The 27,259-nt window shown below is 31.4% G+C and overlaps 1 protein-coding gene across 1 annotated transcript in view; it reads left to right on the plus strand.

Moving 5' to 3' along the window:
- LOC115246347 (dystrophin-like) overlaps positions 1-27,259 on the plus strand; it is a 467,223-nt gene that overhangs the window by 20,303 nt on the left and 419,661 nt on the right. Inside the window, exons 9-34 of the mRNA XM_029825095.1 lie at positions 258-415; positions 503-898; positions 1,010-1,651; positions 1,760-1,882; positions 1,967-2,446; positions 2,662-2,816; positions 2,888-3,255; positions 3,396-3,748; positions 3,828-4,262; positions 4,509-4,661; positions 5,090-5,251; positions 5,860-6,162; positions 6,240-6,383; positions 6,472-6,642; positions 6,830-7,012; positions 7,088-7,204; positions 7,370-7,489; positions 8,389-9,879; positions 10,008-10,229; positions 16,353-16,868; positions 16,985-17,622; positions 18,121-18,268; positions 18,944-19,057; positions 19,162-19,338; positions 19,415-19,522; positions 19,614-19,713. Of these exons, the coding sequence (XP_029680955.1) occupies positions 258-415; positions 503-898; positions 1,010-1,651; positions 1,760-1,882; positions 1,967-2,446; positions 2,662-2,816; positions 2,888-3,255; positions 3,396-3,748; positions 3,828-4,262; positions 4,509-4,661; positions 5,090-5,251; positions 5,860-6,162; positions 6,240-6,383; positions 6,472-6,642; positions 6,830-7,012; positions 7,088-7,204; positions 7,370-7,489; positions 8,389-9,879; positions 10,008-10,229; positions 16,353-16,868; positions 16,985-17,622; positions 18,121-18,268; positions 18,944-19,057; positions 19,162-19,338; positions 19,415-19,522; positions 19,614-19,713 (7,977 nt within the window). The remainder of the gene's footprint in view (positions 1-257; positions 416-502; positions 899-1,009; positions 1,652-1,759; positions 1,883-1,966; positions 2,447-2,661; positions 2,817-2,887; positions 3,256-3,395; positions 3,749-3,827; positions 4,263-4,508; positions 4,662-5,089; positions 5,252-5,859; positions 6,163-6,239; positions 6,384-6,471; positions 6,643-6,829; positions 7,013-7,087; positions 7,205-7,369; positions 7,490-8,388; positions 9,880-10,007; positions 10,230-16,352; positions 16,869-16,984; positions 17,623-18,120; positions 18,269-18,943; positions 19,058-19,161; positions 19,339-19,414; positions 19,523-19,613; positions 19,714-27,259) is intronic.

The raw sequence follows: 27,259 nt of genomic DNA on the forward strand, positions 1-27,259 counted from the left end.
ATATATATATATATAATATATACACATACATACATACATCATACATCATACATACATACACATATATATATATATATATATAATATTAACAATAATTTTCTTCGCTTTCCCTTTCTTATATATTTGAAAGAGAAAATTGTATATAATTATCTCTTGTATTTTTTAAAATTTCCATTATAAATATACAAAAAGTAGTTAATTTTATCAGCTTGTGTATAACAAGCCGATGTTATTTTATCAGTAATATTGTATTACAGACGTCAATACTTCAGTACCGGATAAAAAATCCATAATGATGTACGTTATGTGTCTCTTTCAATCCTTACCACATTCCGGGGATGATGTTGGCGAACTGGATCTTTCAATCGCAAGTGATAGTACTCCAGTCAGTCCAGTTACAACACCGGGAACAGAGGTATACGAATTGTAGTTTAACGGATGAAAGCAATAGGATTATAAAATAGCATATCAGTCGTGTGTAAAAATAATACTAAATTTACAGAATACTTTATCGTTCAGCAATTTTGGGATGCCAGCTTCTCGTCCGATGAGTTTAGCTACAAATGTTTCCGTTGAGCTTGGCGGTTACCAGGTCGCGCTTGAGGATGTTTTAACATGGCTTTTGGAGGCAGAAGATAAATTGAATCATGCCCCCGAGCCAGGCTCGACTCTAGACATATTGAAACAACAATTTCACGAACACGAAACCTTTTTGATGGAACTATCTGGTCATCAAGACGGAGTAGGTACTGTTCTAGAGGAAGGTGCAAGATTGTTAGCTGAAGGCGGATTGCATAAAGATGAAGAGCATGAAGTTCGCGTGCAGATGTCTTTACTAAATTCTCGATGGGAAGGACTTCGAATGCGAGCTATGGAAAGACAAACCAGAATTCACGAGGTTTATACATTTTGTTAATGAACATAATATATTAGATATGTGAAAAAAATTAGTGCTGATATTTAATTGTTTTTTACGAATATACGATATCGAATTGGTGATTATTTCTAGGTCCTGATGCAAATGCAACAAACTCAATTAGATGCGCTGCGACAATGGTTGACAAAAATGGAAGATCGGATTTCTTTGATGGCAGCAACTGAAATAAATCCATCCACTCTCGAGGAGCAAATGAAACATTTGAACGAATTGGAACAAGACATTCAGACACAACAAGACATAGTCGATGGTATGAGGAATATGGTAGTGGTCGTGGACGAAGAAAGTTCCGAGGCAGTTTATGCTCAAATGGAAGATCAATTATCTGCTCTTGGTGAACGTTGGAGTCACATCTGTCAATGGAAAGAAGAACGACGCCAGCGGTTGGAAGCCCTGTCTATGCTTTGGCAGAGTATTACTGATGATTATAAAAGATTGGTAGCATGGTTAAACGAAATTGAGATTACGTTAAAACAAATGGAAGCTAATCCGGCATCTGAATTTGGTGAAGTACTAGACAGAATAAAGAAGCTGCAGATTCTTAAGGCAGAAATGGATATAAATCAGAAGAAATTAATATCTCTACAAGAATCAATTCAGGATTTAGATGGCAATAGCTCATGTTCAGATTACGCGAATATTCTCGAGAAAATTGAAAACTTGCAAGATCGATGGGAAGCTGTTGGACAAATCATGGAAGTTCAATCTCAAAGGGTAATTTAAACATAATATTCTACCATGAAATTTATTTTATAAAATAAATGTGTTCCGCTTCTTGATGATTCTTGAAAAAAAAAACTCACTCTTATAATATTGTATTAGATAACAAACTCTGGATTTGAATTTGATCTGAAATCCGACGAGAGCATAACAACTATCACAGGAAATGAATGGATGTCTGAAACGGTGACAAGTATAGCATATAAAGAAGAAATTACTGCGACAGTATGTACATTTTTTTTACTTTTTTTAATTATGTATAAATATCTTTTAAATTCGATTTTCTTTAAATATACTTTTTTTTTTTAGTCAACGCCACATAGTGATTCAAAGAAACGCCGTGTGGATAGCTCCACTAAACACGAGTTTGAATCGGCATTACTTCACCTATATAAATGGCTAGATTATGTCGACTTAGAAATTGGTCGTTCAGAAGGAGTATTTGATGAGTTAAGCGTGGAAGAGAAGAAAGTTGTTTACAAAGATACTCTTGTAGACGTGGAGTCGCATAAAAATGAATATGATAAAGTTCTCGAGATTGGTAAACAATTTATTGATGAGTTAAAGAACGCAAACGAGTCCACTGAAGAAGAAGAATCCAAGATTAAAGACATACAAAATTGTTGGATAGCGACAAATAATCGTCTCCAGGAAATAAAGAAGCGAATAGATTATCTGGAAGAAGTAAAGAAATTCCGGACTGAACTAGCCAGTCTAAGTCTAATGTTGGAGAGTTACACCAAGTGGTTTGATACAAATAAAGAAAATAATCAAATAGAGCCATTCAGGGTAAGCTACAATATTGCTTTCTAATACAGTTTAATGTTTTTAATATCTCAATATTTTAACTATACAATATATATAATAACTATACATATATATAACTATATGTAAAACATAAGTAACAATATATATATATAATTCTTTTGTGTGTGTGTAATAAAATGCTACTACAATATATGTAATAATTATACGTTTTAATTTTAATTTTAAATTTGATTTAGGTTAAAATAAAATCAATGAAGTCTCATGATGAACGGATAAAAAATATGTTTGAGAAAGCAAATGAACTGTCAGAAAATCAAGTTGCGATAGAAGGTAGTAATTTGGATATAGACGTAAAAGCGTTTTCCACTAATTGGGAAAAATTGTACACCATGTAGGTATTATTCAAGATATATGTATATATAATATATTTTTGTATATTTTGATAATATGCAATATTTTCAGGTTATCGGAGCGGTTAACTGAAGTAAATAATGCTATCGATCGAACACCGCCAAAGAAGTATATTGAAGCAGTCACTAGTTTGATGTCATTTATTAACAATGTGGAAGGTGTTCTATTGTCAGAACATGTAGTTATATCTGATAAGAAGACTATGGAAGAACAAATAAAAAGATTTAAAGCTATACAAAGTTCATTAAAAGAACAAGAACAAACTTTCAAATATGTTAATTCTACTGGGCAAGATCTCATAGCGAAGATAAATGATGACTCTGTGGGACAACGACTTAAAGACGAATTGCAGGACTTGAATACTAAATGGAGTGATATTCCTATCATTTTGGAAGAGAAACAACAGACTCTTACCAAAGGTAAATAAAATATGAATACACCCATATGTAATACGCAAAAAAAATTATTTGCTTAATGCTTGTACTTTATTTAACTGTTGTAATTTATGTTATGATTGTATAGTAAATATATTTATTATTAATATAAAGTAATTTTTTAGATATTGCAACTTTGCAAGTATTTAGTGTTGAACTTTCTACACTTGAATCTTGGTTGGAAAAATCGTCGTTATATCTAGAAGATTTATCTAAAGCAGACATTATGGATAACGTTGAAAAAACGGAACATAAATTAGAACAAATTCGTTCGTTTTCTCAGGAAATAGATAAAACAAAACCACAGATAGAAGCGCTTCAAACATCAGCAAATGAAATATTCGAGAAATCTGAAGCTGATTTTGCAAATCTATTAAATAGCAAATTACATACTGTAGCATATAAATGGAATGATATTGTTGATAAAGCTAAAATTTTAAACGACAAATATGAGAGCGTTTTAAAGAAGAATGATGATGTAAGTATATACAATCTTCACAAAACGAGAATTAAAAAATGTAAATATTTTTTGTTACATGATAACTCTGTTTTATTAGATTATAAATGGTATAGAAGATTTCACGAAGTGGTTATCAAATTTAGAAAAAGAAATACCCGTAGAATCGAGAATAACATCTTCAGTTGAACTTTTTCAAGTTCGCGGTCGATATCAAGCGCTAAAAGACAAAGTTGACAAACGAGTGGAAGAGTTTAGGAATTTGAATGAAATGGGAAATGATAAACTATTAAGTTCAGAAGGATCATTCGTGCAAGAGCTTGGTAGACGCTTTACTTTCTTAAATGCACGATGGACCGACGTTACAGATCGCATATATGAACGTTACAGACATTTACAAAATGCTAGTCATGAGTACGGGGAATTTCGTGCTTTAGTCGCGCAGGAAAGCGACTGGTTAGATAAGTTAGATAAACGATTAAAAAAATCACCTAAAGCTGCTGCAGATGCAGAAGAAATTTCAGAGGAGCTTGATGTAAGTAAATTGTTCAATTTTACATAAATATCTAGTGTGATAATTGCCTTATAACTTAAATATGAAATAATTTTATCTAAAAAGAATAAATTGCGATTTAGAAAGTTAATTTTTTATATCTATCCTGTAAATATTTTTTAGAAAAAAAAAAAATTTATATATAAATATATATTTTTGTCTGTGAAATTTGGTCTTATTCTTTTAATGCATATAATACACTTAAAGGTTTTATATATTATATTTAAGGATTTAGAAAATTACATACGGAATCACCCAGAATCAAGACTTGAGAAGATCCAAGAAATTGGTAAACAACTCATCGACAGTAATATCATGACTCATTCTATTGAAACAGATGTGGAAGGATTAACAAATCGATGGGAAAACCTAAATAAGCAGGTATGTATATTAAGTACTATATATGTCCATGTTTATCACTAATATAAAATGTACGATTTATATTAATATCCTCAAAAAATTATATTATTTCTTGAAAATTGTATATAACAATAGTTTTAAGTATTGAATATCCAAGCACGAATTTTTCGGATTTTAACAGCTTGTATATAATTGCATGTGGCATCATCATGAATTATTTAAAACGATTATAGTATTATGCAAATATAATTATCTTAGCTGTAAAATATATAGAATTATGAAAATAATTTGTATAATATATCAAATATTTTTCTTAAAGAAAATCTTTAAATATTACATTGTTACATATATAATTGTATATTATTATATATATAATCAGTTAATTGTAATTATAATATTTGCTTTATAAAGTTAGTTTAGTTAGAAAGATAGAGATATGTTTTGAGTAGGCAGGGCAACGGGCCAAGCTGCTGGAAGGATCAGTGAAACAAGCCCAACAATCGGAAGGGCGCATCCTTGCTCTTCAACACTCTTTAACACAAATAGACTCTGTACTAACTGCACGTCTTGACTGTGACCTCACTGCTGATGACTTGCCTCACGATTACCAGGTCTGTCCATGATACAAAAAATATGTATATTACAGTGCTTTATTTCTGTGTAATTGTATTTAATATACTTATATTAAAGAAATAAAACATAATCTCTATACGATGTCTTAGAACTATAACATCAATCAGTGATTTTGTTGCTTATAAATGATCTTATTATTTAAAAGCTTGCCAATATTTAGTTGTAAAGAAGTTATAGAATTATGAGAGATATATTTCTTGGGGGCATGTTATTATAGAAATATTCACTAATATATATAATAAACTTGTGAAATATATCAGTGCAATGTATTAACATATATAGTTACTCTATATAATATATTAAATAATTTAAAATAATTTTAGATCAGGAAAGATAAGATAAAAAATATGCAAAATATATCATTTTTATTTTGTTTGTATATGTATGTAACAATCTTGGGTATAACGTGATAAAATGATGTAATTATTTAAAAAATCTGCATCTTTTGCATCGATTTTATTAATATATATTTACTATATCATAAAAGAGAATGTTAAGTTATTGATATGGCATATCATGAAATAGCTCTAATATAGTATAGATATTGTTTATTTTATGCATAATAATTATATAATTGTGATTACAGAAATTAATGGAAGAGTTGGAACAACAGCACGCTACGCTTGAGGAAATGGCATCACAAATTGAATCGTACAAAGCTTCTGGTAAACAAGAAGCGGCACTTCGATTGCAAGAACAAATGTCTCTAATCGAACAAAAATATGCTAAAGTCCAAGCAAAGTTTCAACGTTTTCGTTATCCGATTAATATAGAACCTAGATTATCAAGAGCCTTGCGAGAACTCAGAGGAATAGAGGAAGCAACTTGTTTGTTAGAGCTATCATCAGAAGATCCCGAAGTCATCGAAGGTCAACTAAAACATTGCTTGGTAATATAAATTATATGTTTATTTATATAAAACAATTTAAGAAATTAATGTACACATTAATAATTTATTTGTTACAGCGCTTTTATCAAACTTTAAGTGAGATTAAAAGTGAAATTGAATGTATAATCGTAACCGGGAGAAAATTAGTTAAGGATGAAACTGTCCCCGAGTCTGATAAATTTTCAAAGCGAATTGATATGTTAAAAGAGTTATATAATAAGGTATGTGAATTGTTTAATTCTCTAAGAATGAAGAAAAGAATGTATCTCCATAAAAAGACAAATTGAATAGTTCTTTAATTTGTTACAGCTTGGTCGTCATATAACAGAATCCAAATCCATATTAGAATCGGCATTAGACTTGTCACGTGACATGCATAAAAATCTGACATACATTAACATGTCGGTTGAAAGTATAAATAAGGAGTTAGATACGCAAAAAAGTATGCCTGATCTGCCGGTAAATGCAATATATGTACGAGTAAGTATAAATCCTAATTATAAATCTAATCTCAATTATATTTGTTTCTTAATCTAGATATAAAGACAAATAATTGAATATTAATCGCGTTTTTATTGAATTAAATTTTATAAATTTGTTTTTATATTAATAAACCTAGAAATATATATATATATACATATATATACAATCATGTCATTATTTGCAGGAGACCTTGACTGAAGTAATTCCGCGTCTTAATGTTATAAGAGACAAATTGCTTAGATTGCAAGATGAATTTTCAAAGTTATGCGATCCTATGTATCTCGAACAACTTAAAGATAAAACATCTGACATAATTACAAGATTAACTAACACAGAGAAAAGACTGCGACTCTGTAAAGGTTCAGAGGTAAATATTTCTTTATAACATTTTTCTTGATACTTTTCAATATACATGTTTTCTATATTTTTTTTTTTGTAAAAGGATGAGCCGAATGTCGACGAAATAAACGCATGGCTTCTACAAATTGAAGATAAATTAAACAAGTTAGATGCGGTTCCAATTGATCAACTTACAGAACATCACTTTGAACAGTGCAAGGTATTGAAATATATATTGTATATGATATTAAGACATAAAATCTAAGAAATTACATACCTTTTTTATTTTCTATCTTTTTTTAATATATAATATAATAAAATTTGATAAAACATGCTTGTAATAACATTGTAAAAATTCTTAATGTTGTTTTTATTTTATACTTAGGCTGTGCAAAGTGAAATGATAGAAGCAAAACCTAAAGTTAATCAGCTTCAACGTTATGCATTTTATCCTAAAGTAGCTGAAATATGTGAGAAATGGGAAGATATCTCTAACAGAATACAGGTATGTATTAAATTTTTGTTTCTACACGGAAATAAAAAGTTTATCATTTTTCTAAAGTCAATTTTATCATTCATTGCTTATTCGCTCATGGCTTATTCCTTGCTTTATACTTTAACAATTGGTATATGTAATGCTTGTGCTTGTTAGTACCATTACGTATATCTCTATCACATAAACCTTTTTTATTAATATGAAATTTTATTATATTCCGAAAAGTTCAAACATGTTACAGATTTATTTTAAATATCAATTTTTGCATTAAATATTAATTTTTCTTTAATATTGAAAACATCCTTCCGTTCTTCTTTTGCAGCAGGATTTAAAGGAGCTATGTATGTTTTAATAAGTATTATTTCCTGTATATACATATATTGATGATATATTTTAATTATCGTTAATAATACTTTTTTCTATTATCAAAAAATTCTTAGTTATATCAAGATTGAATTTATTTTTGTATTCCTCAATAGTATGGAATCTAATAGAATAGAATAGAGTAATATATATATCTCGATTCTGTCCAAGAGGTGGCTCTATCTTTGTAAATAATGTAATTACTGGCACAAAATAAGTATACATTCTGGTGGACGGAAAAACTTGTATCTTATCGATAGATTGTTCTATGGTATTGTCTCTCCCCTTATAGATACAAAACCTATTTTTTTATGAAGAACTTAGACAGCAAGCTACAGAGCTAAAAGAGAAGTTAATTGAACAATAATGCAATAAGATTTTTGCATTGGTGATGGATACACATGAAAAATTTAGCTTTATGCACAGTGAATTGCATTGTCACTTTCATTTAGACCATATGCTTAATATTGTTCCACTATTAACATGCTCCTTCAATTAACTGTCGATTGTCTCTGAAGTTTCTGTCATCTATCATATTTTCACAGGAATGGATCCACAAAATCACAGACAATTTATTAATAAAAAGTAAAGCAGAAGCTTCTAAGGGGAGAGACAATTACGGACGCAACAAATTACCTAGACAGCTGGAACAAACTTCAGCACATCCTGTTAAAAAAGAAAAGAAATTAATAGATGAAAATGAAGCTATTTATGGCATAGGATATCTTAATCCTGCATTTGATGATAATCAATGTACTGTTATTAACACGCCTGAAACTTCGCCTATTGATGTACCTCATCGAAGCAGAAAGTCTTCCGCTAAGTCGGAAAAAGTAAAAGCTAGGATTGTGGATGTCAGTAGAACCGTTAGACGAAAATTAGATATGAGTTCTGTGCCTGATGTTGTTCAAACTTCTCAACCGCAAGTTGTTCAGATTCATGATGATCTGCCTTCACCTTGTTCCGACACAGATGTGCATATGACTGATGAGGAAGAATTCTTTCTGACTAAAAACAGTAAATTATTTTCTCAAGTATCTAGTAATACCTTGACAGCAACAGAGACAAAGACATTTAACATAGCTTGCGCACAACAGAATCCATTCCGAATTGTTGAAGTAAAAGAAATGGAAATTGTGAAATCAGTAGCATCTTCCGAAAATCATGTAATCTTGCCAAGTGCTAATGTCAGTGTTGGATTGATGCCGCAAGTAGTTGAAAGGGTGGAAATTGTCGAGGATACTGAGACAGAAGCTGAATCTATAGATACTGATACGGAAGACAGGGAAGTTAGGGGAAAAATGTCTTCTGCTGTTGGTACTACAGAGCAAATTGTAAATAAAAAGAAGGAACTTGTACCAATCTTAAAAAAGAAAAAAGCTTCGGTTAGATCTGCAAAAAATATTAAAAAACTCGTATTAAAATTAGATTTAGACACTGATAAGAGTAATGTTATCGATTCAAATAAAAATACAACGCTTTCCAGCAGTGAACTATTAAAAAATACAGAAGAAGCTAACACTGCAGAATTTTCGGATGTTGAATGTAGTAAGATAGAGCAGCAATTAAAAGAGAGATTAAGTAAGCCACCAGTTCTAATGTTGAAAGATATAGAGACTGTGGCAGAGTATCTTATATTAGATGATAATAAAGAAATTGAAAAATCTAATATGAAAATTACTGAACAAACAGATTATGCTAAATCACAAAATTTAGTAACAATGCAAGTAGACAAGAATAATCAGAAAAGAATGATATCTGAAAAAGCTATTGAATATCCTAGAATATGTGAAAATGCTGATAATGCGAGTTGTAGCAAAGAAGAAAAACTATATAAAAAATCACCATTACTAAAACGTATAAAGAGTCTATCAAAAGATGATACATTGGAAGATTGCGAAAGTTTTTATGGCAGTGATAAGGAAACAGATGATGTGTTGATATTTTCGGATGATACAGAAATTGATGTTGGTAGTTCCAGTTCAGATGGAGAAGATACTAATTTAGGAAAACATGTTGAGCACCTCTTGGACAAGGTAACATGTGTGCCGCATATATCCGCTTTTGATGTCCACCAGCCCGTTATTTATTCGAATTTTGGTTATAGACTTATGAGCTTGATAGCTCTTCGATGCTGTTTTACAATTTATCTTCTTTTTTACAGATAAAAATTGAAAAGTCCCAATCATTTATGCATAAGACGGAAATAAAATCGTTTAATGAGAAAGCATTATTTAAAGGTCCAATAAGTACATCTCGAACAACATTAGAGAAAAATATTTTGGAATTTGAACAGTTAGCGCAAATGATGCTATGCAGAATGGATGTTATGTTAATGAGTATTAGTGGTATCTCTAATGAAAAAGACCCCACTAAACGTCTTGAGGTTTGTATAATTTATCTACATAATGAGCAAAATTATATTATTTGATACGAATTATATTATAATTCATATTACAGATACTCAAAAGCGAAATTAGTACTCTTGCCCCAGATGCAGCAGCTTTAATTAGTAAAGGAGATGGTTTAGTTATGACGATACATATGTCTGACCCTAGACGAGCAGAAAAAATAAAGAATGAACATCAAGATAAGTTAAGAAGCAAATGGCACCAAGTTATTTATATATAAATATATATTTTTGTCTGTGAAATTTGGTCTTATTCTTTTAATGCATATAATACACTTGAAGGTTTTATATATTATATTTAAGGATTTAGAAAATTACATACGGAATCACCCGGAATCAAGACTTGAGAAGATCCAAGAAATTGGTAAACAACTCATCGACAGTAATATCATGACTCATTCTATTGAAACAGATGTGGAAGGATTAACAAATCGATGGGAAAACCTAAATAAGCAGGTATGTATATTAAGTACTATACATGTCCATGTTTATCACTAATATAAAATGTACGATTTATATTAATATCCTCAAAAAATTATATTATTTCTTGAAAATTGTATATAACAATAGTTTTAAGTATTGAATATCCAAGCACGAATTTTTCGGATTTTAACAGCTTGTATATAATTGCATGTGGCATCATCATGAATTATTTAAAACGATTATAGTATTATGCAAATATAATTATCTTAGCTGTAAAATATATAGAATTATGAAAATAATTTGTATAATATATCAAATATTTTTCTTAAAGAAAATCTTTAAATATTACATTGTTACATATATAATTGTATATTATTATATATATAATCAGTTAATTGTAATTATAATATTTGCTTTATAAAGTTAGTTTAGTTAGAAAGATAGAGATATGTTTTGAGTAGGCAGGGCAACGGGCCAAGCTGCTGGAAGGATCAGTGAAACAAGCCCAACAATCGGAAGGGCGCATCCTTGCTCTTCAACACTCTTTAACACAAATAGACTCTGTACTAACTGCACGTCTTGACTGTGACCTCACTGCTGATGACTTGCCTCACGATTACCAGGTCTGTCCATGATACAAAAAATATGTATATTACAGTGCTTTATTTCTGTGTAATTGTATTTAATATACTTATATTAAAGAAATAAAACATAATCTCTATACGATGTCTTAGAACTATAACATCAATCAGTGATTTTGTTGCTTATAAATGATCTTATTATTTAAAAGCTTGCCAATATTTAGTTGTAAAGAAGTTATAGAATTATGAGAGATATATTTCTTGGGGGCATGTTATTATAGAAATATTCACTAATATATATAATAAACTTGTGAAATATATCAGTGCAATGTATTAACATATATAGTTACTCTATATAATATATTAAATAATTTAAAATAATTTTAGATCAGGAAAGATAAGATAAAAAATATGCAAAATATATCATTTTTATTTTGTTTGTATATGTATGTAACAATCTTGGGTATAACGTGATAAAATGATGTAATTATTTAAAAAATCTGCATCTTTTGCATCGATTTTATTAATATATATTTACTATATCATAAAAGAGAATGTTAAGTTATTGATATGGCATATCATGAAATAGCTCTAATATAGTATAGATATTGTTTATTTTATGCATAATAATTATATAATTGTGATTACAGAAATTAATGGAAGAGTTGGAACAACAGCACGCTACGCTTGAGGAAATGGCATCACAAATTGAATCGTACAAAGCTTCTGGTAAACAAGAAGCGGCACTTCGATTGCAAGAACAAATGTCTCTAATCGAACAAAAATATGCTAAAGTCCAAGCAAAGTTTCAACGTTTTCGTTATCCGATTAATATAGAACCTAGATTATCAAGAGCCTTGCGAGAACTCAGAGGAATAGAGGAAGCAACTTGTTTGTTAGAGCTATCATCAGAAGATCCCGAAGTCATCGAAGGTCAACTAAAACATTGCTTGGTAATATAAATTATATGTTTATTTATATAAAACAATTTAAGAAATTAATGTACACATTAATAATTTATTTGTTACAGCGCTTTTATCAAACTTTAAGTGAGATTAAAAGTGAAATTGAATGTATAATCGTAACCGGGAGAAAATTAGTTAAGGATGAAACTGTCCCCGAGTCTGATAAATTTTCAAAGCGAATTGATATGTTAAAAGAGTTATATAATAAGGTATGTGAATTGTTTAATTCTCTAAGAATGAAGAAAAGAATGTATCTCCATAAAAAGACAAATTGAATAGTTCTTTAATTTGTTACAGCTTGGTCGTCATATAACAGAATCCAAATCCATATTAGAATCGGCATTAGACTTGTCACGTGACATGCATAAAAATCTGACATACATTAACATGTCGGTTGAAAGTATAAATAAGGAGTTAGATACGCAAAAAAGTAAGCCTGATCTGCCGGTAAATGCAATATATGTACGAGTAAGTATAAATCCTAATTATAAATCTAATCTCAATTATATTTGTTTCTTAATCTAGATATAAAGACAAATAATTGAATATTAATCGCGTTTTTATTGAATTAAATTTTATAAATTTGTTTTTATATTAATAAACCTAGAAATATATATATATATACATATATATACAATCATGTCATTATTTGCAGGAGACCTTGACTGAAGTAATTCCGCGTCTTAATGTTATAAGAGACAAATTGCTTAGATTGCAAGATGAATTTTCAAAGTTATGCGATCCTATGTATCTCGAACAACTTAAAGATAAAACATCTGACATAATTACAAGATTAACTAACACAGAGAAAAGACTGCGACTCTGTAAAGGTTCAGAGGTAAATATTTCTTTATAACATTTTTCTTGATACTTTTCAATATACATGTTTTCTATATTTTTTTTTTTTGTAAAAGGATGAGCCGAATGTCGACGAAATAAACGCATGGCTTCTACAAATTGAAGATAAATTAAACAAGTTAGATGCGGTTCCAATTGATCAACTTACAGAACATCACTTTGAACAGTGCAAGGTATTGAAATATATATTGTATATGATATTAAGACATAAAATCTAAGAAATTACATACCTTTTTTATTTTCTATCTTTTTTTAATATATAATATAATAAAATTTGATAAAACATGCTTGTAATAACATTGTAAAAATTCTTAATGTTGTTTTTATTTTATACTTAGGCTGTGCAAAGTGAAATGATAGAAGCAAAACCTAAAGTTAATCAGCTTCAACGTTATGCATTTTATCCTAAAGTAGCTGAAATATGTGAGAAATGGGAAGATATCTCTAACAGAATACAGGTATGTATTAAATTTTTGTTTCTACACGAAAATAAAAAGTTTATCATTTTTCTAAAGTCAATTTTATCATTCATTGCTTATTCGCTCATGGCTTATTCCTTGCTTTATACTTTAACAATTGGTATATGTAATGCTTGTGCTTGTTAGTACCATTACGTATATCTCTATCACATAAACCTTTTTTATTAATATGAAATTTTATTATATTCCGAAAAGTTCAAACATGTTACAGATTTATTTTAAATATCAATTTTTGCATTAAATATTAATTTTTCTTTAATATTGAAAACATCCTTCCGTTCTTCTTTTGCAGCAGGATTTAAAGGAGCTATGTATGTTTTAATAAGTATTATTTCCTGTATATACATATATTGATGATATATTTTAATTATCGTTAATAATACTTTTTTCTATTATCAAAAAATTCTTAGTTATATCAAGATTGAATTTATTTTTGTATTCCTCAATAGTATGGAATCTAATAGAATAGAATAGAGTAATATGTATATCTCGATTCTGTCCAAGAGGTGGCTCTATCTTTGTAAATAATGTAATTACTGGCACAAAATAAGTATACATTCTGGTGGACGGAAAAACTTGTATCTTATCGATAGATTGTTCTATGGTATTGTCTCTCCCCTTATAGATACAAAACCTATTTTTTTATGAAGAACTTAGACAGCAAGCTACAGAGCTAAAAGAGAAGTTAATTGAACAATAATGCAATAAGATTTTTGCATTGGTGATGGATACACATGAAAAATTTAGCTTTATGCACAGTGAATTGCATTGTCACTTTCATTTAGACCATATGCTTAATATTGTTCCACTATTAACATGCTCCTTCAATTAACTGTCGATTGTCTCTGAAGTTTCTGTCATCTATCATATTTTCACAGGAATGGATCCACAAAATCACAGACAATTTATTAATAAAAAGTAAAGCAGAAGCTTCTAAGGGGAGAGACAATTACGGACGCAACAAATTACCTAGACAGCTGGAACAAACTTCAGCACATCCTGTTAAAAAAGAAAAGAAATTAATAGATGAAAATGAAGCTATTTATGGCATAGGATATCTTAATCCTGCATTTGATGATAATCAATGTACTGTTATTAACACGCCTGAAACTTCGCCTATTGATGTACCTCATCGAAGCAGAAAGTCTTCCGCTAAGTCGGAAAAAGTAAAAGCTAGGATTGTGGATGTCAGTAGAACCGTTAGACGAAAATTAGATATGAGTTCTGTGCCTGATGTTGTTCAAACTTCTCAACCGCAAGTTGTTCAGATTCATGATGATCTGCCTTCACCTTGTTCCGACACAGATGTGCATATGACTGATGAGGAAGAATTCTTTCTGACTAAAAACAGTAAATTATTTTCTCAAGTATCTAGTAATACCTTGACAGCAACAGAGACAAAGACATTTAACATAGCTTGCGCACAACAGAATCCATTCCGAATTGTTGAAGTAAAAGAAATGGAAATTGTGAAATCAGTAGCATCTTCCGAAAATCATGTAATCTTGCCAAGTGCTAATGTCAGTGTTGGATTGATGCCGCAAGTAGTTGAAAGGGTGGAAATTGTAGAGGATACTGAGACAGAAGCTGAATCTATAGATACTGATACGGAAGACAGGGAAGTTAGGGGAAAAATGTCTTCTGCTGTTGGTACTACAGAGCAAATTGTAAATAAAAAGAAGGAACTTGTACCAATCTTAAAAAAGAAAAAAGCTTCGGTTAGATCTGCAAAAAATATTAAAAAACTCGTATTAAAATTAGATTTAGACACTGATAAGAGTAATGTTATCGATTCAAATAAAAATACAACGCTTTCCAGCAGTGAACTATTAAAAAATACAGAAGAAGCTAACACTGCAGAATTTTCGGATGTTGAATGTAGTAAGATAGAGCAGCAATTAAAAGAGAGATTAAGTAAGCCACCAGTTCTAATGTTGAAAGATATAGAGACTGTGGCAGAGTATCTTATATTAGATGATAATAAAGAAATTGAAAAATCTAATATGAAAATTACTGAACAAACAGATTATGCTAAATCACAAAATTTAGTAACAATGCAAGTAGACAAGAATAATCAGAAAAGAATGATATCTGAAAAAGCTATTGAATATCCTAGAATATGTGAAAATGCTGATAATGCGAGTTGTAGCAAAGAAGAAAAACTATATAAAAAATCACCATTACTAAAACGTATAAAGAGTCTATCAAAAGATGATACATTGGAAGATTGCGAAAGTTTTTATGGCAGTGATAAGGAAACAGATGATGTGTTGATATTTTCGGATGATACAGAAATTGATGTTGGTAGTTCCAGTTCAGATGGAGAAGATACTAATTTAGGAAAACATGTTGAGCACCTCTTGGACAAGGTAACATGTGTGCCGCATATATCCGCTTTTGATGTCCACCAGCCCGTTATTTATTCGAATTTTGGTTATAGACTTATGAGCTTGATAGCTCTTCGATGCTGTTTTACAATTTATCTTCTTTTTTACAGATAAAAATTGAAAAGTCCCAATCATTTATGCATAAGACGGAAATAAAATCGTTTAATGAGAAAGCATTATTTAAAGGTCCAATAAGTACATCTCGAACAACATTAGAGAAAAATATTTTGGAATTTGAACAGTTAGCGCAAATGATGCTATGCAGAATGGATGTTATGTTAATGAGTATTAGTGGTATCTCTAATGAAAAAGACCCCACTAAACGTCTTGAGGTTTGTATAATTTATCTACTTAATGAGCAAAATTATATTATTTGATACGAATTATATTATAATTCATATTACAGATACTCAAAAGCGAAATTAGTACTCTTGCCCCAGATGCAGCAGCTTTAATTAGTAAAGGAGATGGTTTAGTTATGACGATACATATGTCTGACCCTAGACGAGCAGAAAAAATAAAGAATGAACATCAAGATAAGTTAAGAAGCAAATGGCACCAAGTTATGGCAGAAATTGAAACGCGCAGAAAACAGGCACAAAAAGCAGAAGAAACTTTGCAGCAGTATAATAATATAATTACAGAACTTGAGGACTGGTTTAGAGATGTCCCGTTGAAACTTGAACAGGCTAATAATTATGAAGGCCAACTGGAAACATTTACTGAAGAATTTGATGCAAAACAAGTACAAATACATAAACTGAACGAGCTAGCTATGGAATTGAAAAAATTAAATGTTAGCTATTCAGAATCAGTACGCTATAATATTAATAGCAACTGGCAAAAAGTTAGTTCCCAGTTTAAAAGATTTAGTGGTAGCAAAGACAAAGACAAACACGTAACCGACAAGAAAGTAGAATTGGTATGTATAAATATTTATTTGAATTGTTATAAATCAATTAATATTTGATAAAGATTGAAGTGTATGAAGAAAATTTCAGAATTTGTATTCATATTTACGAGCATTTTTTTTTTAAGGATATTGGCGGTGTTAATCCGCAAGAATTTATTGCGCGCATTGTCAAACTGAGAGAAGCAGTTTCGACTGTGTCGCGATCTTTAAACTCTTTACCATTGAGTGGTAAAGATTACGAGCTATTTGCAAGTCAAGAAGAATGTTTAAAGAAAATTGTTAATGCTTTAAATATTTTGAAGCCAAGTATCGATGAAGTGAATTACATTTGTGAAAGTGTCACGCGGCAAGCCAAAAGAGAACAAGCCGATCAAATAAAACATTTAAGTGAGAAGTTGCAAGATGAATGGACAAGTATTAATCAGAGCTATGTAGAAAGACATAATCGTTGGATTAAATGTTACGAAAAGTGGAGAGAACTGTATAACACGTGCCGAACATTTTCGGAATGGTTAGATAAAATGGAAGACGCTTTAAAGAAATGTAATGTTTTTAGCCATTCTAAAATGAGCAAAACGAAAACTTTCGAGTTAGAACAAGAAGTTTCCAGAATGCAAAGAACACTGAGTAATATTAATACAACGAGTATAGATATATCTAATCGGGCCTCCGTTGAAGATGTAACGGAATTACAAAGTATAATTGAAAACATCAAGCAACGCTGGCAAAATTTAGTGGCCGAAATAAGCGCGCGAAAAGAAAAGTAAGTGAAATATATGGTAATAACATTTTGGAATAAGGCAATAACATTATTTATTGGATGTGCTTGTATCCGCGTTTTTATTACTCAAATATTTTAAATAAATGTTTTTCATATTTCATAATCACAAATAATAGTCATTGCTTATGATTTAGAGAGTTGTGAATTATGAAATTATGACTTGTTAATGCAGACAAGCATGTAGCATTGAGAGGAAAGCTCGGTCCAGCATTGAGCTATTTCAGTTGTGATTTGCCTGTGCTACTGTAGTGAAGTCAGTCAACTTAGAATAACCTCAGAATAAGCAAACACCTTTCACACACAAGTTTCTTTTGTTTTATATTATATTTTATATAAAACACGATATAATAGATTGTATTATATTTTTTTTTAGTAAGATAATTTTTGGCTTGATGTATGTTTGAAATAGATGCTAAAATATCTCTTTATTTTTAATGTGTAGTATTTCTTAAATATATTTACATTAATGTATTATTTAAGGAATTTTGCTATGGAGAGAAAAATAAACAATGACGGCAGGATTTTGGAAACGGCATATAATATCATAGAACAAGTTAACAATCTGTTAGTATCTGCAGCAAATCCTTCGGACGAAACTTCATTATCGATTCGATTATCGTTAATTAAGGTAAGTTCACATATGTTTGGGGAACGTCTTTTTTATTATCTTATTAGAATCTGTACACGAACGATCATTGATGTAGCAAAAAATTTATTATATCTTTTTCTGTTTTTTAAATATATACGAATTTTCAGTTTGTAAACAAATAATATGATAATATAGTAACTTAGTTTTATGTGTAATGTATTGACTGTTCCCGCGAAAGTTATCCGTACATGAAGTCACTTACATTTTTAAGACGATATCACACATACACAATATATAACACTATGATATATATTTAAAAAACATTCCTTAGCGCTTTGCATAGATGCGACTTGGATAAGTAATGGAGTTATTCTCTGCGAGTTTCTATGGGCTATAGCCCGGTGCAGCATAATCAAATAAACCGAAACTTGTCCTAATAATACCTCTACATTTCATGACTGCACATACTGAACCGTGCCAGGATATAAATAGCTTTGAACTCTCACTTTCAAACAACTTTCCTAGTAAAATTCGCCTACATATTTGTCTTTTATTTTACTTCGTAGATAGTGTTAATTAATATTTAAAATATATATATAATATAATGTAAATTGTAACTCTTTTCTAGTGTTGTTTTTAGTATACGTAAACTAAATTTTTTAAACATAAATAATAAGTATTATTTATATTTAAGAATTAATAAAATATTTGTAGGCAAGAGAAGAAGAACTTTTATCTCGGAAAAGAGCTTTGCAAACCCTAGTAAATCAACACAACGTTTCCAGAGAAGAAGACGAGAGCAGCAGGCTCCTGTCGGATATGGATAAGGTATCGATTGCTTATCTAGATATTTAGTAATATCAATTTTATAAAAAATTTTAAAAACTTGATGTGGATAATATAACTATTTTTGCATCTAATAATGTGTTTAGGCTAATGTCAATCTTTCAAATCATCGGGAATACGTGGAATGCAAGCTTGCGTCGCTTAGAAAATACATCTGTACTTTGGATGTTGTCATGGCGTGGGTTATGGAAACGCGAACGCGATTGAGTATTTCTCAAGAATTGCCGCAACATGAACGTAATGAAATGATTAAAAATATTATGGTAAGTTACAATGTTTCTTTTACATATTTAATAAAACAAGAGGCGTTAAACTTGTGCTTTTCTCAACATTTTTTAGTCTAGAGTCGAAGATCGCGAGATGGAAGTAAAAGATGTGTTAGAAAATTATACTAATTTGGAAAAAGAATGTGAATCGGCAAAACAACCAGTTTCTGTTGAATTACAAGTATGTAAAAATATATTTATTGTGCTCAATTTTCAACAGATTATAATTAAAATATAAATTAATATTTAATTTTATATTATGCATATTATAGGAAAAGCTGAAGAAATTGAGAGATGACTGGCAGTTTGTAAAATGTTACGGTGAAAATTATGAGGTTTCTTCCACCATTTCTATTGGAGCTGCATCAAAAGGTAAGAGACATATTTGTGTGCATGTTTACTATAAATATAGTTAGTTCGTGATTATGTACATCATGATTAAATAGTTTATTATATAGCACAGTGACAATAAATGAAAATAAATTAACTAAATAAAGCATGTTACATCACATATACATGCTACATGTTCAGTTAACATAATTTTTTTCTATATATTAACATATTGCTATATCAAATTTGAAAAAGTGTTATAATCAGAATATATAATACCAAGCGTTTCATATGAATGAAACCAATTCTGTCTTTAGTTTTTTGGTAAATGCGTGTCCTTATGGACACAGAATCTCTGAAAGAAACCGGCAGCCGGACAATAAATAGTACATTTAGCCGGTCCGGTAAGCGCGGCTACATTTCACTTCCACCCCATCCTGCAGAGCGATATATATCCGCCGCGTTAAGTGCAGCCTTTTCAGCGACTGGCCTGATCCTTTCTCCTTTGCCACAGTCGTTATTCGATTGGTTGGTGTACTCTGGTATAATACCTTACCGTGTTGTTTAGAAATTCTTTGTATTGATAACATTTATCAAAGCAGCTCCAATAGGTACAAATAATATTTCTCACATTACATTGTCTTATATTAAATTAAGAATTTTGAAGAGACTTTAGAGAGAATTTTAATCAAAAATTTGATTTAATTAACTGATTTTAGAGAATACTTCTAGAAAATATAGTTCACTTAAAATTTAAAAAATTTAACTTGTTCAGAGTTTTAATCCCAGATTTATGATTATCGAGATTTTTATTTTAATTATTAAAATATCATGACTTAAAAGTTTACTATAAATTCGTGAAAATAAGTTGCTGTTAAAAATAAGAGCAGATGTTTTTGTATATGTTATTTTTATATAACATTTACGATAATTGATAGTCCAATATTGCCATTTAAAAAAAGTAAATAGTAGAATTCCCCCAAACTATTTTACATAAATATATATATTTGCAATTATTGTCTTTTAAAAAATTATTATTATTGTAGTCAATTAATTTATATATCAAATTTAAAGTACACCAACAAAATAATAAAACAAAAGCAGAGTAATTTTAAAATAAAATAGAAATGAAAATATAACATGAAATCAAATTTAACAATAGTCAAATTTATCACCATTTATTTTATGACACGACCAAAAATACGCATACATTAATTTTTTTGTTTGACTTGTGTAGTTTAGTAACGCTTAAGTTCGTGGCGTTATAGATCACTTCCGATTTTGTCGCGAAAGCCCCGCGTCCTCCGCGTATTTATCCTCGGCGAAAGTGAATATCCGAGCGTTTTCTAATGTCAGGAGTGTCCGAGTCGTGTAGCGGGCTATCAGGAATAAAGAACGTTAAATGGATTTTCGAATTAATTACGAGATGTGATAATAATCGGCGGATTCTCGGTGATCGAATTCTGGTCGCAAAACGACGCTTCTCGAATCGGTCCGAAGTTGCCCCGCGTCCTTCGAAGGTGTATTAATTTTTCGTTCGACTCGCGTAGTTACTCACTTAATTCGTGACGTTGCGGATCAGTTTCATGTCGCGAAGATTTTGTCGCGAAAGCCCCGCGTCCTACGCGGGTATTTATCCTCGACGAAAGTGAATATCCGAGCGTTTTCTAATGTCAGGAGTGTCCGAGTCGTGTAGCGGGCTATCAGGAATAAAGAACGTTAAATGGATTTTCGAATTAATTACGGGATGTGGTAATAATCGGCCGATTCTCGGTGATCGAACTCGGGTCGCAAAACGACGCTTCTCGAATCGGTCCGAAGTTGCCCCGCGTCCTTCGAAGGTGTATTAATTTTTCGTTCGACTCGCGTAGTTACTCATTTAGTGCGTGACGTTGCGGATCAGTTTTCGGGTCATATCGCGAAAGCTCCGCGTCCTCCGCGTATTTATCGTCGGCAAAAGTAAATATCCGTGCGTTTTCTAATGTCAGGAGTGTCCGAATCGAGTAGCGGGCTGTCGGGAATAAAGAACGTTAAATGGATTTTCGAATTAATTACGAGATGTGATAATAATCGGCGGATTCTCGGTGATCGAATTCTGGTCGCAAAACGACGCTTCTCGAATCGGTCCGAAGTTGTCCCGCGTCCTTCGAATGTGCATTAATTTTTCGTTCGACTCGCGTAGTTACTCACTTAATTCGTGACGTTGCGGATCAGTTTCATGTCGCGAAAGCTCCGCGTCGTCCGCGTCTTTTTTATCGGCGAAAGTGATCACGTTTACTAATGTCGGAAATGCTCGAATCGAGTAGCAGGTTATCGGGAATCGAGAGTGTCAACTGGATTTTCGGATTAATTACGGTACCAATCGGTAATAATCGGTCGATCCTCGGTGATCGAAATCGCGTCAGGAAACGACGCTTCTCGAAACGATGTAAAGTTGCTCCTTTACGTTCGAATATTTCAAGCGCGTCGGTTACACCGGAGTTTTGTTTCGTCGTATCTACGCGTTCTGAGTATCGAGATAAGCATCGGGAAGTAACGAGATCGTCGTGTCGCGTTATCGATCCACGGGATCGCGATCAGTGTTTTTCGGCCGATTTATATCCGCGAGTGTCGAGTGATAAGAAGAATGGAGCGACCGGCGAGAAAGGAACGATGGTGTAGTGTCGAGTGAGTAAATTTCCCCCACGATTAATGACTCGTTCATTTAATTTGCAATGATTCGATATTAATATATCTTGTCATATCAATCGTGTTTTCAATACGCTTTACGCATCGCTTTCGCGCATTGTGTATCAAGTAATGAAAATTAAACTCGTATATAAGATATAACGATGCAGTAAAAAGATTAGATTTGTCATAATTTCGATCTATTATATGAGCTTTAATATCGATAAAATGCAAATACAATCGCTTTTGTATATATTATAGCGCGAGTATATAAAATGCAATCCTAATTGTGTTTAAAATGTTACATATATATCATCAATAATTTAAACAAAGTAATTTGTTACAAGTTGCAATTATCTATAGTCTCATGCAATCTATGATATATGCACAATAAAATTTTGACGTTTATAAAATTGATCAAAATACAACGCGTTCATCAAATCACGAGTGGTTGAAAGAATGAAAATTATCGAAAATATAATTGACGATAATAGACTCTCTGTAGATATTGACACGAAGGGGAAAACTATCTTCTTCTTTATCAGATTGCAGAATAGATTGCGAGAAACATGTTCGTATTAAATCGCGGCACATGATTACTGATCCTGTCACGTGACTCTCAAAGATACAGAAACGTGATATTGTTCTCCGTTCGACGTTAATGTCGCGATAATGAAAAGTAAGGACAGACGCGTCTCTTGATCTTTCACGAAGAGCTTAGTGAGAAGGACCACGGGGGACGGCGATGGGGTGCGGAGGTGCGATCGTCGTTCCACATAATGAGCGGATAAGCCGGCTAATGTAGTCGGTGGTGGAGCATTGCCAGACGGAAGATAGCTCAAGCCTTGCCGTCGCACATTTCTCTTGTTCACCGTATCCATACATCCCCCTCCTCCCCCTTCCCCCTCCCCGTTCCTGTGCCGTCTCTCTCGTCCTCTTTCACCCTCCGGCAACCGGTTAACGTACCGAGATAGAATCAGACTTTGTCGGACACAAGTTTATACCGCTTCGCCGACGAAGTCGCACACGTGCACACGAACACGTACGGATAACACCGTGTGATTATTCCTTAATTGACGCGGCCACTCCGAGGCGTAATCCGTTCATTCTGATTCCGTGCTGTCACATCGTGGTGTAAAAAATTATTTTACACAGGTTGGGCAAATTCTCGTGTAAGTGGAGATCAGTGCAGCGCTTCGCGTGTCGTATATTAAAAAAAATATGAGAGAACGGACGGGCATTAAAGCACAAAGCGTATATACATAAGAAAAGAGAAAATTAGTTTTTTATTGTATAATATTCTCAGATTATTTAGCACTTTCGCTCTTGATGTGTATATTTTTTTTCTATTTCTTTTTAGAATTATTTTATATCATTTTTGAAAATTTTTATTTTTTATTATTTTTATATTATTTTCATTTTTCTTAATAATAATTCTACTTGATAATAATATTAATGAACTTAATATACTATTAACACGTTCATATTACGCGAAATATTTTATATACTATCACATTTCTATATCTTTGAGAGTCAGAATTTGGTGCAAGATGATTGCAACTTAAAGCGATTACAGAACTGCAATCTGAAGAACATTACGCATAATTAATAGTTAATTACCGTGAATTTTGGCATTTGCTTATTCGTACCTTAGGTAAATAGGACTGCTTTCAATCATGAGATAATTAACAGGGAAATTTGCTGGTAATTGCTTAGCAGCAAACAGGATGGATCTGATAAATAAGTGCTGCAGATTTTTCGTGGTAGACAAAGTAAAAATAATATTTGTAAAATAATATTTGTCTACAGAACCGTTTATATTTTGCAAAATTTAAAGAAAATTATTTAATTAACAAATCTATTATAGATATATCATAGGTCAACTATTTTTTTTTAAATAATAAATTTTAATGTAAATTAAGATTTTTTTTATTTATATATTCGCGGAGGTCAATTATATGTGCTAACGGGAATTAATGTTTGTGTAATCGATATTCGGATAATTGGCACATGTTGCTATATTATAAATTGTATATAATCAAATATAATATATTAATGTTTCTCTCTGTAAATTATTAATTATTATGGAAAATTGAGTAATATTAATTTATATATTATAAACTATAGAGATACTTATAATTTGATCAGTTTGTTGGCAGAATATACTACAAAATCTAATACAGTTACAAAATTATAGTAAAAATATTATATACACATATATTGTTCATCTTTATATCTTATAAAATTGTGTTTGAATTAGAGAGAAAGAAAGAGGTTGCACAGTTTAGAATTTCATAAAAAATTAAATTTCTAATTATTCACGAGAAAATATACGAGAGGATTGCGATATTTAATATATAACAAATTAAGTTATAGCAGTTTCTTGGACATATTATTTTAATATGGCGGTCAAAATTATTTTTCCTCCATCGCGCATTTAACTTAAAACAATTTATCACTCTGATCGATTTCCATTTAATAAAAACGCAAACATTGAGATAAATTGTGTATAATACTGAAATGATTATACAGAGAAGCTTTATCGAAAATTATCTCTGACTCGTTAAAGTGTGAAAATCACATATATATCCCGATTACATTATTAATAAATATTTTGAGCTCACGTTTTTGTCGTTATAAACACGCATGAGAGAAATTCGCGGATGTAAAACCCCGGAAACTGAAGTTTATCGAACCGTGTGACGGCCCCTTTTGCAAATAATCGATCAGTAAGAAAATCTAGATGGGTGGCTTTTTTTATGGCTCCCCGAGGAATTCACGGAGTGGATGGACCGTCAGTTTGCGCTACCCTTCTCATATCTTTCCGGAACTATCCTTACAGATTCATTCTTCGTCCGCAAACGCATAACGTCCGCCAACTGAATCCGCGCATTTTACCTGATGCCCCGAACTGCTCGAGAGTAATAGAATTGGCTCGTTTCACTCATAAAAAGATATCTTGATAGCTATTTTACACAACTTATCCAACTGAATATTTATAGAAATAAAGTATTCTCATGATATTATATTGACCAAAAATTATTTATTATTTTTGACATAATTTATTGAGAATAATTAAAATATTATGTTTCATTTTGTTGGAGAGAAGTTTAATCGTAATTTAAATATTATTTTTATAACAAAACTATTTCTCCTTCTAAAATGTTCATAGAACGTTCTATCCTTGTTATTTATATCATTCCGAGTGGAAAATTACGTGTTAAAAATAATGAATATTATTTAACTGGTCTTTTTTTTGCTTTTTCGATCTTATGGCCATTATGATTTTCGTTGAAAATTAAATTTACGGATGTACGCGCGTTTCTTCTATATATAATCGACGATAACATTAGCGCGGACAGTTATTATCATAGTTTATTGGCGCGATCGCAAAGCACAAAGCGATACGGAATGCGCGATTATTTCGTTCGCGCACAGATCATATCTGCGGCTAAGTAAAGCGGATTAGCGTCCCTGAGTCCATAGCTTTCGTGGGATCGGACGCGATATTTTGTTGTTTTGAAAGCGGATTAGTCGCATTCATGCTGATGCCGAGTATTCATGCTGATTAGCCGAATCCGTTGTGAACTGTGATGACAACTGTGAGAATTACACCGACTCCGAGAAAGCCGCTTTAAACAAAATACTCGGCAATGGTCGTTTATAAATTAAAGACACATTTATGTTCGTAATTTTTGTTAACGAATCTGCTTGTTAAAAGTTTTAAATTTCTGCATCAACTTTTCTCTTCACATCAAGTATAGTTAACAACTATGAATCACGTTGAACTTTTTATGATGGAAATCGAATTTTTAACGAACGCATATATATTCATAAAATTTTTTCTTCTTAGTTTCTTTTAGATTCGTTCTTTTATCTTTTCTGTAACGATATTTTTGCTAAAATATATGAATAAATTGTGATAATTAAAATAATAGTCGAGGCCCATAAGATAATCGAAATAACATACAAGTTCGCTGATTTTTTAGCAAGAGTCGTTGTGAAAATTAGATTATCTGTGAGTGATTATTTCTGCATTTGTACGGCTTTTCGTTATAAAATCAATCGCGCATCTAAGGTGTCGTATTTGTTGTACGTTATGCGTCATATTAAATGGATAAAAATTTTGACATATAATTTACAAACAATAACAAACGAGAAATATTGGAGCTTGTTCCATTGCGCGCTGACGCCGGAATTGTATTGTATGACGCCGTGTTAATTGCACGACGATGTTGTACGAGGGAGGCAGCTTTTTATGCCGCGACTGCTGATGACATCCCCGCTGCGCACAGCTGACCCTCTATTATTTCTCACCGTCGGTTCCCCATCGGCTGAGCGAAATCCTCTCTCGGCCGAAGATCGCGCGTTCAGCACGCCATGAATTCTTGAATACGAGAGTCTTGTTCCACGTTCGGCCACTTAGACGGAGATATTAATTCCATTTATTTAACGCGATTATTAATAGCGAGGGATACTTGGATACACTTTACGATATTTTTAATGTCGTTTATCATTATGAATGATGGAGCTCGGAAAAATTCTTAATTTTCTTCCTTTAAAATTACTTTCTCTTTGTACGACTGCTTTCTTATGATTGTTATTTTATTTTAATTTAAATTAAAAGAGGAGGTATTTTTTGTTAGCATCTGACATCTCTAAAGAGTTTGTATACGCTTTTTTTGAGAAAATTAGAATAAAACTGCGTAAAAAGTAACACACCTCCGATTTAATCGCTTAAATATGTTGTAGGGGAGGTTTTTCTGAGTAATTCCCCACAAGAAATAAGTGGGGGACGGCATTAGTTTAGGAGATATAACAAATTGAAATTTCACAGTTTTAACTTTTTCTCAGGTATTATAAAGTAATATTAGGAAAAGTGAAGTTTGTTTACGTTATATTTGTGGAGAGCAGACATGGA

This window comes from Formica exsecta, unplaced genomic scaffold (genome assembly GCF_003651465.1).
Source record: "Formica exsecta isolate Colony F162 unplaced genomic scaffold, ASM365146v1 scaffold149, whole genome shotgun sequence".
NCBI lineage: Eukaryota > Metazoa > Arthropoda > Insecta > Hymenoptera > Formicidae > Formica > Formica exsecta.